General features: G+C 39.2%; 1 protein-coding gene across 1 annotated transcript; it reads right to left on the reverse strand.

Moving 5' to 3' along the window:
* Nucleotides 1-211: 211 nt before the first annotated feature.
* Nucleotides 212-7,691, reverse strand: LOC135444936 (sulfotransferase 6B1-like). The gene is made up of 7 exons (XM_064706996.1): nucleotides 7,319-7,691; nucleotides 5,739-5,878; nucleotides 4,979-5,068; nucleotides 4,192-4,318; nucleotides 3,339-3,433; nucleotides 2,541-2,697; nucleotides 212-1,597 (listed from the first exon to the last, which is right to left on the reverse strand). Exons 1-7 carry the CDS (start codon nucleotides 7,518-7,520, stop codon nucleotides 1,467-1,469), a joined length of 942 nt encoding a protein of 313 aa, XP_064563066.1. The 5' UTR covers nucleotides 7,521-7,691; the 3' UTR covers nucleotides 212-1,466.
* Between the last annotated feature and the right edge of the window lie 4,086 nt (nucleotides 7,692-11,777).

The raw sequence follows: 11,777 nt of genomic DNA on the forward strand, positions 1-11,777 counted from the left end.
TTCTGCTTGCTTACAGATAACTTGTAGTTGTTCAAAGATGCCTTGCCATGGGATTATCTGCTGCTCTGCTTTTGAGTCTATTAATTTCTTTTCTAAATATTCTAAGTATTCCAATTTCTTCTAGCATTCCAATTTCTTTCCAAACCTCTGCATGTCCACTTATGTCCAAGAAGAATTAACCAGCTTTTGAAGAATGAAACAAAAAGTCTTTGAATATTTCATTATTTCCAACTCTTTTATTTTTACACCTTTCCTCCTCAGTTGAGGGATCTATAAGTTGGCTGGGGTTACTCCAGATTTTAATTCAACTATACTTACAGTACCTTATTTTGCATTATGTTTCCAGAACAGGTCCCTGGAAAAATCTGAAATACTCTGTCTAGAGCGGCAAATCCCAATGTCAGTACAAGAGATCTGGGTAGAGCAATGCCTCACACCATCACTCTTGAGAACACCACTGTCTCAGTGGAGGCATTTTCAAGAATGACACAAAGAAGACAGAGGGCTTCCAAGGGAAGAGCACAAAGCTGAGACACTTCAAGGTCAACCTCAACACAGTTTCCAGTGCTTAAAGGGCGGCTACAAAGAGGATAAATGCTCACTACCAGACACCACATGGAGAAGAAAGGAGGCAGTGAGGTCAAGTTTCAATAGGGGATGTTTAATCTTAATAAATGAAGTAAGTTCTTTACAGCAAGAACAACCATTTGCTGGAACAATGCCTACAGAAATGAGGTAGAATCCTCATCACTGGAGGTTTTCAAGACATGATATCTAGATAGAATCTCACCCAGGCTCCCTTTCCCATGGAAGGTTGTACCAGATGATTTTTCAAGGTCTCTTGCAACCCGAGCTGCTCTATGATCCTATAGAAAGGAGCACCTCCAAGTGAATCTTGGCTGTTAACTTCAGTCCATAATGTGAATTCCATCTTGGTATTTTACATTCAGAGAGATGAGGAGCCTTAAAAATGCGGATCCATATTCCTCTTCATTCAGCTTTCTCTAGCTTTGATTCATTTTGTGCTGAATTCATGGAGGATCTCCTTTGATATTAGGCTTCTGTTATATCTCTATTTTGGCTAGTGATATTTTCTGTGAAGATGTTGACTAATTGGAAACATTTTTGAAGAAAAAACAATCTGCATACTAAATAATTAGTAATCATCTATAAAGACAGAATGCGTCTAGAAAGAAAAGAGGCATTTTCTTCCAGGTGATATATTGAACAAGGCTGTTTAGTTTTTGTAAATATAGTTAGTTGCCATCTTCTTCAGCAAATGAGTGTAGCCTGAAGTCTCACACTCAAACAAAAGGCTCATCACTATCACTGTAAAGGCTGCTGCAATGATTCCTACATTAAATCTAAGAAACTTGGATCATTTGATCTAGGTTTCCAGTGTATAGAATTCAGATGGTCTGAGTCTGCCTTGCAGAGTTCTTAATATAATCACATTTCATTTCTCTTCAGGCTTTGCAGTACAAGTCATACTTCAACTTTTTCCCAAGTTTTGTTCCTGCTATATGTTCTTCAAATACTCTGTCCATTTCCTTACTCTGATCATCAGTGAAAAGATTCTTCCAGTCACTTACACCACCTTCAAAGAAGCAGGAACAAACTATTGAAAACCAAGACATTTCATTTTTTGTTCTATAGAACAGTCATTTTTATTGCATTGCACACAAAATCATATTGATCCATTTTCCAGATGGAGCATTTTTTTACCAATATAATTTCATGCAATCAGTGGACTTAATATATATGTGAATCACCTTTGCTAAAATGCAAAGGAACACACTGCACTCTAGGATACCATTTTCAAACAGGCAGCCTAAAAATCTATTTCCCTCCATCTCTCTCCTCTAGTCAGCTATGACTAGTGAAGTGGAAGATCATGAAGAATTAATTAAGAATCACCTTCCAGGAGGCAGAGCTGCTCCATTGGGAGCTTCAGTTTTTGTCCTGTTATTGCTTTAATAACTGGGTAAAAACTGAAATATAAAATGCAGAAATATATTCTGACAGGCAGGATGCTCTTCTCATGTCCATGTCCCCCACACTACACTGCAAAGGTTACTCCCTTCTCTTCCGTCTCTTGTGTCCTCCTGGATTCTTGCTAGCTTGGCTTAGTTCTAATGTGTAAGAGTGATCAGGAATTTGGCAGGGGCCATCTCAGAAGGTTCCCATGCTCTCCTACAAAGTGTGGTCACTCCACTCAGGCTGAGTTTGGCCCAGTGCTGCCAGCTCCAAAGGCTGGGCACTTGGTGATCCAGGCACAGAGATGGAGAGGAATTCAGACACATGACAGGTCCTCCTTCCTGCCAGCCACCTGTGAGCAGCCAGGAGTGGCTCTGCTGTGAGAGCCTTGCTGTGCATCTTCCTCACCAGTTCTCCTTGGATAGTCTTCTCAAGCAAAGCAGTGATCACCTGCTTGACACTACCTTACAATTATAATGTGAGTGCAGAAAATGGAACCAAAGGATGGCCCGAGTCCTTGAGAGTGGCACATTTCTACCTATGAGCCCCTTGGAGCTTCCTACCTTTGCGAAAGAGAATATTGCCAACTGAACCATGGGTCTTGTCTGAGTTTTTCTTCATAGACTGGAAGCTGCTCCTGTGTAGTACCAAATGGAGCTGTTCCTCAGTCAGAGGAATTCCAAAGAACGTGGCTATGTTTTTCACACTCAGGGCAGGATTCTGGAAAGAGGAAGGTAACATATGGCATGACTTTCAAACAAATGACTCTGCTTACCAAGGTGTTTGCACTTCCCTATATCTCTCTGCTGGCTGCATACATAGGGTATTCATAGAGTTCACCAGGACTAGAGTGGGTCATAATGTTTCTCTTCTCCTTAAATATTTTGGAAGAGACATGAGCTGCCTTCCCGTAGATTACAAAATATTAGATATGATTTACAGTTGTGTAAAATATACCCTGCTGAAAACACAAGAGCTCCTTCCCAAAGATGGATTACTGTTGCTTTTGGTTTGAAATTTATTGGGCTTACATTACAGAATTCACAGAATGACTGGGTTTGAAGACACATTAGAGATCATCGAGTCCATCCCATGCTCTAACACCTCAACTAAACCACAGTATTGGATGCCATATCCAGACTTACCGATAAATAAAAAACAAGAATCATTTTCACAAGCAAAATTTTAAGAGAAAAATTGAAATTTTAAATTTGAATTTCACCACTTCTTCCCTTAAAACAGATTCTTAAAACATGAATCTGTCTTACACACTTGGATACCCTGCATCTGTAATGGTGTATTGATTCAGGAAAAAAATTTCCCTTCAAGTATAAAGTATTTGTAACTATTGATAACCTTACCTCTTTCATCTCTTCATAAGTTATTGTCATAATATTTTCTTTGTCAGCATATTTGTTCCATTCAGAGAGGTATTCAAAATAGCATCCCCAGGACACTAAATAAAACAAAATGCATCTAAGATAAAGCATAAATTATGATTATGCAAGATTTGCTCATTAAGTTTAGTCAGAAAAGGGTGTTATTAATCATGTCTATGGCAGAGTTTACACCGTTTGGTGGGAATTGTAGGTTGTGCTCGAGACTCAGGCATAAGATACTATTTGTAAGTCAGAAAAATAAAACTTGGTTGTATTTCAAGATAGCTTTGAGTTCACCAAAAAAGCTATCATCTTGCCAACCATCTTGTAAGACTGCCTTAATCCACTCTAAAACCTTGTTGAACACCCCTTTCTGCTGATAATGTGGTACCCAAAACTCATAACTATAAACCAGTGCTATCACCTTTTCTCTTTTTTAATGCATTAGAATTCGTCCCCTTTTTAGTGCACTAGACTTAGTCCAAGTAATTCCTTTAATCCAATTTGCCATTGAGGTGATTATATATCACCATGGGCACATGATGTTGGATATGGGAGAGCAAGAGGTAAAGGGAACCGGTGATAAAGAAGAACTGCCTCTTCCAGGAAAAATACCAGTTTGTACAAATTTTAAAAGCCTGTAGAAGTGCACTTTTAAGGAATGTTTATCCTCAAGCAGTAAGAAAGGATGGAAAATTTCTAATTCTCTGTCATTAATCTCTGGTTTGTACTGTAAACGAAAAATTCCTAGAGAAGCTGATTTACCAAAGAAAAAAGGTTTTTACACAACAAGAAATCATTGTACAACTGAAACAGACAAAAAAATATACTTTACTTTTCCTTGTCATGAAATCTGTGAAGAAATCATCCCAGGTCTCATAGGAGGGAAGAAGTGCCAAACCATTGGAATAATGGTAATAAGATGTAGCAACATCTTTTGGATTACGAATCAGTAAAAATATCTAGAGAAAAGTTGAATTAATTATTTATACAGAAAGACAGAGCAGACTACAGCATAAAAAAAAGAAATAATAATAATATACTTTATAATTGCAGTTGGGGATTTCTACTACCTTGTGTGCTCTTTGCAGAAGTAGCAATTTCATTCCCAATTCAGAAGGTGCCGTATTTACTTTGTTACCATAAGAAGATGGTTGCCTAGAATTACTATCTTTTACAGATAAACCAAATCATTTATGCAGCATCTAGGTGTCTTTTTCTCAATAAAAGAATAGTTCATCATTTAAGTGGCAGAGAAAATTCACAAAAATATAAATTCTCATGGAAACTTGACACATTGAAGACCTCGCTTGCAACAATGCCATAAAATTCCTCCCACAGGAAATCCCATCAAAATCCATTTTGCCTCTGGAGGATTTGTTCAAACCCTGTAACTCTCTTGTGGAACCTGTCACAAAGGGGCCAATAAGGGCAAACTGTGGTTAGGTGAGGTGAATGGCAGTACTTAAACATATAGAGCCTTAAAGATGTAGAAATGGCTAGGCTTAACGCATAAGTAAAAAAGAATGATTCTGAAAATTTGCAAATACTACACTGGCTCTTTAAAAAAAATAAGAAATTTCATTAATTGTTTGCTTTAATACATTAAAATCAGCACTCACCTTGGCATTGCTTTGGAAGATAGATTTGGGAAGATTTTCAGGACGGAGATGAGTAACCATAAATCTTGGAGAAGGTAATTTGGTCATTCTCTTGATGAATTGGATGAGGGAAAGTGGACAGTTCAGTTAGTACAAGTATTCTTTTCATTAACCTATGCTAAAATGTGGCCTTGAAAAACTTATGTACAATTATTGGCTGATTGAAGTGGTTTTTTGGGTTTTTAGTGAGTGTTCTCCTGGGATATTAGTGGGCTACTCTGAGTAGCTCTAATGTTCAAAAGCCCATGAGCAATTGGAAAAAGGACTATCCATTGTTTGTTCTCTTCAGTGATAATTCTCTTCTGTTCTGTTATACAAAGGATCAAATATAGAGGTGAGGTACAGATTAGCAACCCAGGAATGCTGAGGCATCTCTTAAGACTCAGAAAAGGGGTGAGGAGGAAGAGCTAGTAAAAGGGACAAATGCTAATATTACGTGATTTGACACTTCCTGAAGCTCTTCTTAAATACAAAAGATGCTGTGTTGAATTTCTAAAGTTCTTATGTATCTCATGGGTATTTGCTTCTTTCAGTTCCAATGAAGTGTTTATTTATTTGTATGTGTTCAGTATTTTACAGTCCAGGGTAAATTACTCCTGACCAGATGCCACATAAATAGAAATGGTAAATATCTTATCAAACAATGGAATAGTTCATATGTCATATATTCAGTATTTGAAGCACATAATGTTGATCATTTCCATACATATTCTGTTCCCACCTCATACTTCCCAGCATCTCCAACTTCAAGGTAGGGGAATTCTTCTGGTTCTTCAGCATTCACACTGCTTTCACTACCTGGTGTTTTCTTTTGAGATATGGCTATCAGATCAGTTAAGATTTGACTTAGCCAGTTTGTGCCTGAAAGTAGAAAAGCATAGAAGTGCTTGTAAAACTTTTAGAATGGACAGAAATGGATTTACCAGGAAACTCAAGAGGTGCTAGTACTACCAGGTGAGTTACCTGATCTCCTTTCATGTCATACAATCACAGCTGACTGTCTGGTCAATCACCACCCAGGATCCTACCTTTGCTCCTCGTAAGGAGGTATTTCTCCAACTCGAACACTTCAGTACACCATAAAGTAATTTGTATACTGTAAACTGACTAATCAGGGAGAAGAACCATTGACATTCAACTAGGAAAACCTGCATGTAATAAATTTTATTGTGAAAAATGTAAGGGAGACTGGGGTGGTAAACTTGTCCTTAAAAAACCTAATGTATTAAGTGTTTTCTGGTGAGCTGGAAATATCTTTGTAAGAAGGATTAATCACAGTACTTCAAGATTGGAGCAAAGCTAGGTCAAAAAATTGTGTGCAAATTTTCTTTAGCAGCCAGAAAATTTTCTCTGAAGTGACATTTCCTAGACACACTTATTATCTTTTTCTTCAAAAGATAACAAAGAGCCTGCATATATCTCCCATCTCTGATTTACCATGTCCTGACTTCTGGACGCTGGATGCCTACATCTTTCTCACTGCAATCTTATCTAGTGCAATCCAGTGCATAACATTTCTTCAAAAAGAAAATACAATGACAAAGCAAAAACTTTACAATCCTCTCAGCTGTGACTATCCACTGTAAAGCAGTGTGAACCAATTGCTGTAAGAGAGAGAAACAGCAAGATTAAAGTGTATATGAGGCAGATCTGATCCAAACCTTTGGCTTTCATGTGGACCAGTGCTTTGAGGCCCATTGAGAAAATACGTAGGGTAAACTTGCAAGCCTAGGAAAGATGTCCTCTTGATTTTCCTCAAATAATACTTAAAAAACAATGTAATCACTTCAACGACTACAAAAATGTTTTTGTAAGCTATTTTGTGACACCACTTTAAACTAAAGAATATTGAAGGTAACATTTGAATGTACCGAAGGCTCCATTGTCAAAACATAAAGCTCTTAACTTTACAAACATACATGTGGGAGCAGATTGCGTAATATCAGGAGATCTAGTTACCTCTGGTGTATAAAACTGTGTTTTGATTCTCTCCAATTTGTGCATTTAACTTCATGACTATGAAAAGTAAAATCAACAAAAACCATTTGATGCTATAGAAAAGAAAATCAGAATGTTTTTCACAGTCTAATGGAAAATTTCCCATATCAAATATTCAGGATTCATTTATTGTGCTTTTTGAGAATGAAATGCGTTTTACAAAATTTAGTGAACATTCTAAATGGAATTATTTAGTATAATATATAATATGTATCATATCATATATATTGCATATAGTTAGCATAAACCTTGTGACTTGCTATTGCAGGAACTTGTTTATAAAAATAATTAAAATATATTCACCGGATTTAGGGTATCCTGCCAAAATTACATCATCCCTTCTGGCTTCAAAGGACTCCAAGGCTTTGAAACTTTCAGGACTGCAAACAGTGGTAGGGTAGAGAATTCCCTTGTAAGAAAAGAGCAGTTCATCACGACGCATGGAGTTGGCAGCTGCTTCCGCGTTTTCCACAAGACCAACAATTTTTTTCCTTGACTCCTCCATTCTTCTTCTCTCACTCACACACACACAGGCTGATACAGTGTGAAATGCTGTGTAGAAGGAGAAACTCACAGATTGTCCTTTAATAGATGCTTGGTTCGTTATTCTTCTTTTTTTATTTCTTCACCCTATGTACAATACCTTACCTCTTTCTGAACCTGTAAAGATATACTCAGCTCCTGTCAAAGACCTTACGTAATATGAACCTTTGAAATCAATACAAGTTGAACATAAACTAACAAGATAAGCAGACAAATGCAATTGCATTCTAGGATAAAGGGGCTAGATAATTTCTAAATATCATGCCTAAAATTCTGTGATTACAACACTGAGTTTATAAACAGAATAGAACAAAATAGAATTACATGAATTGCAGATTGGAATTGAAACGCCATGATCAAAATCCTCAAGCCAGTTAACTTCTTTCCAGTATTCACTGCAGAGATTTTCTTTTTTCTTTATTATATCACCCATCATTCTCCCCAAAGTTAGATAAAATGTGTTGGGATTGGGAGAGAAGATGTTCAGTGCACTAGAGACTTAGCTGAGGACACTCCTGTGAGTGTGGCCGGCTGCTCCCTGCTGCTGGAGCCCAGGAGGGCACAGGGGCACAGGCACTCTTGGGCCACTCATCAGACTGCACTACAGAGGTCTGTTTTCCTGGTGGTTACACAAAAATTACTCATTTCTACATTTCTTTAATGAGCTCAGTCATTGTTTGACAACTGATCAGTGCTTAGGGAGATGGCAACAATATAACCTCAGCTACAGTGAGTAGTGTTTATCATGCACTTCACATGATGAGCTGCTGGCTGCAGTGACCCCAGTAAAGGAACTGGCTTTAGGCTCAGGTTCAATATTTAAGTCTCTGGCAAAAGGATGGATGTGTCACAAAAAATGAGAAAATACTTCTCCCTCAAAATTTATGCCAAGAATTTACTTGCCATTCTTTCTCATCTCCATCTCTTGACTGCTGCCTGTTGGGCACTGGAAGGAATCAGACCAGCAACTACATACCTGCATGCTTTTGCCATTTACTCTCCCCAAGGGATTCAAGAGACATCCAGGGCTCTCCCTGGTCCCTGAGCCATAATGCTGTGCCAATGGGATGATCTAGCCCTACATTTTTACATCTACTTTTTCCAGTCCATACAAAATCCTTTGCTTTTCCCTTCATTTCCCTTCTTTCTGTAAAACACTGTCAGCATAGAAAGACTACCTATGTACAGGGATAATCTGAAACCAGTGGATATCACATGGCCTGGTCCATCTGATCAATGACGAGTGCCAAAGGGCACAAAGTTGGCATCACTTGCACCATTTATTTCACTGTCATCAGCTAAAAATTGCTGTCCTATGAATTAGCACTTTTGCTGATTCTTCATGTGAAACTAGCCACCCTAGAAAAACCAAAAGCAGCTTACCTAATTTTTCTTCCTTATCTTCTCTTGGCATTAAACTTCATGTCTTGGACTAAAGATAACAAAATGTGTTTACTTAGTATTTTTACCTGCTGGCAAAAGTATTAGTTGGGACAGTCATAGCTAAGGGTGAAAAAGAGGGAAAAGGACCTGTAAATTATTGGTGTCATGTCATGCAATAGCATCGTGTTGGAGTATGGTTTCCAAAATTTAAAAAGTATTCCAGAGAAACCTTCAGAGGATTTCCAGTGTATTTTTGCAAGAAAGGGCAGTCAGGCCAATTATTCCTGAGAAGTATATTTTATCCTCATGAACCAGAAAAAAAAATAAAAAGCCAAACCCTGTATTTGTAGAGTAAAAAACAATTTGGAGACGTAAGTAATGTGGAGGGATTTTGAGGGCACTTATATTTCTTGACTACAAAAAGAAGCAGGATCAAGGTTTCATAAAGTGAGCCTTTGATACAGACATCTGCCATGGCACCTGAGCTGAGAGACAGGAGAAGTGCCTGGCCCCACCTATGTGATATAAGACCCAGTGATCCTGCTAAATAGTGAACCCAGAGACTGACAAGAAAGCATCACTTGATTCAAAATTTATAAGAAGCAGTGTTCAAAATATACAGAGATTAAAAACAGATTTAAAATAGATTTGAGGATTTGATTCTCTCCAGATTAATGGTATTTGTAGTTCAAGCCACCACCGTTTCTCTGAAGGTTTCTGACTTCCCACACTGACAGACCTGATTCTGGAACTTTGCAGAAGGAGGCTGGAGACATTTCTGTGACAGCTACAGGACAGTGCCAGCAGGCCCTTACATGGTGCACAGTTCTGCTCATGCAGATTCATTCCCTGTTAAATGAAACAGCTTTAAAGAATGAGAGCTTCAATACATGTGCTCCCAAATGCTAATTAAGAAGAGGTATGTGTTTATAATTATTTCTTTGATCTGTGTTTATCTCAGTAAAACTCTGCAGAAGGCTTCCATAAATTAGTCCTTTTAAATAATCTACTTACTTTTTAAATAGCTCCATTAAAATTGATCTATTCAAGAAAGTGCCTTAAAACTGCTCTGATTATTCATCTGGAAGGAAGTGGCGGAAGTGGCGGAAGTGGCGGAAGTGGCGGAAGGAAGGAAGTGGCGGAAGGAAGGAAGGAAGGAAGGAAGGAAGGAAGGAAGGAAGGAAGGAAGGAAGGAAGGAAGGAAGGAAGGAAGGAAGGAAGGAAGGAAGGAAGGAAGGAAGGAAGGATCATTTAGCATCATGCATAATGTTGACTTTACAATATAGAAAGTACTGCAACAGAGATGAAAATTAACTAATCCTCAGTACCCGATCAGGGTGGATTGTCTTGACTTCTCTAAAAGACCCTTTGGGCCAGGGAACTAATGTGTTGTAAACTTTTCTAGGATCCTCCTTCATCTTTTCTTTTCCTCTAGAATAGTAGAGTCTTCTTTATGCTGGTCCCTTTCCCTGATCAGATCAAAGCTTGTCATCATATCAGATTACTCCACTATAGTTTGTCTATGGAAGCATATTCTGCTCCTTCTGCTACCCAAAATTTCCCACATCTCTTCTTAACTTTCCTCTCAACAGCTTTTTTTTTGAGGCTCAGCTCTGCTGTCTTTGGAGAGTTTCCATTCTTGTAATCCCCTCTCTGGAACAAGGTAGGAAATAAGCAATTTTCCACAGCTTTCATAATCTCTGTTAATGTATTAGTTAGTTGCCAAAGTTGCAATGGCTAACTGCCCTCTCCCTCCCATTAATACTACACAAGATTGTATGAAGGAGTAGGCCAGTAAATACAGATAATTGTCATGACAGACAATGTTGGAAAAATAATCTTATACTAACCTAAAAATATCAGATATATGTCAATGTTGTGGTGTGTTGCAATGTCCTGTTTTAAACTTCCGAGTCCCTTCCCGGGTGTGCTTATGCCTCTCTCCCTGCCCCCTCGCCCCCTTGCTGAGTGTGCCCTGTCAATCAGGCTAACATACCAGCAAGGCGTCGTGTGATTCGTGGATTTCAAAGGATGCTCCTCAGGCCTGGGGGTCATTGGCCTGTCTAAGTGTCATCCTCCCTTGAGACCCTGCCCCCTTCACCTGGTTGGTAACTCACCTGTCCCCTCCCCTTCCCCTGTCCCCGAGCTTATAAGGTTAATGAGACCATGCGGCCGGCATTCTGTTAGCAGCAGTGGCCCAGTGCAGACATCTCTGTACTCATGGAATAAACATCTGGCAACCTTCTAGCAGAATCCACTCCTTCCTTCTCTTCACCATCGCCAGAAGCTCTCTCCTGAGGAGAACGGAGTCCTGTCTTGTGCCCCGCTGCACTCTGCCGCCAGCCAAGGTATCTCTGGGGTAAAACACCACAGTGCTGCCTTCGGCCCAGCAGCGAGGGTCAGAACTGGCCTAGGCACCATCTAACTGGTTATATTGGGATACATATTCCAATATGTCAACAAATTCCCTAACCATTATCTGGTCTCAATGATTACAAAGTTAATTTTCTTCCCAGTAGCTGGTAGAGTGCTGTGTTTTGGATTCAGAATGAGAATAATGTTGATAACACACTGATGTTTTAGTTGTTGCTATTAGTGCTCACCCCAAGCCAAGGACTTTTCAGTTTCCCGTGCTCTGCCAGCCAGCAGGTGCACAAGGAGCTGGGAGGGAGCACAGCCAGGACAGCTGACCCAGACTGGCCAAAGGGATACTCCAAACCCCACAGAGTGTCCTGCCCAGTAAATGAACTGGGAGAGTTGGCCAGGAGGGGCTGATCACTGCTCAGGGATGGAATGGGCATTGGGCAGTGGCTGGTGAGAAATCGTGTTGTGCAGC

This window comes from Zonotrichia leucophrys, chromosome 3 (assembly GCF_028769735.1).
Source record: "Zonotrichia leucophrys gambelii isolate GWCS_2022_RI chromosome 3, RI_Zleu_2.0, whole genome shotgun sequence".
Taxonomy (NCBI): Eukaryota; Metazoa; Chordata; class Aves; order Passeriformes; family Passerellidae; genus Zonotrichia; species Zonotrichia leucophrys.

What these genes read in the sequence shown, in the direction of transcription:
- LOC135444936 (XM_064706996.1), bottom strand. Translation starts at nt 7,520, where the DNA reads ATGGAGGAGTCAAGGAAAAAAATTGTTGGTCTTGTGGAAAACGCGGAA. An exon ending in AGATTTCATGACAAGGAAAA is followed by an intron (nt 3,434 to 4,191) that starts GTAAAGTATATT and finishes TGTTTTATTTAG; the next exon opens with TGTCCTGGGGATGCTATTTT. An exon ending in CAATATTCTCTTTCGCAAAG is followed by an intron (nt 1,598 to 2,540) that starts GTAGGAAGCTCC and finishes GCTTCTTTGAAG; the next exon opens with GTGGTGTAAGTGACTGGAAG.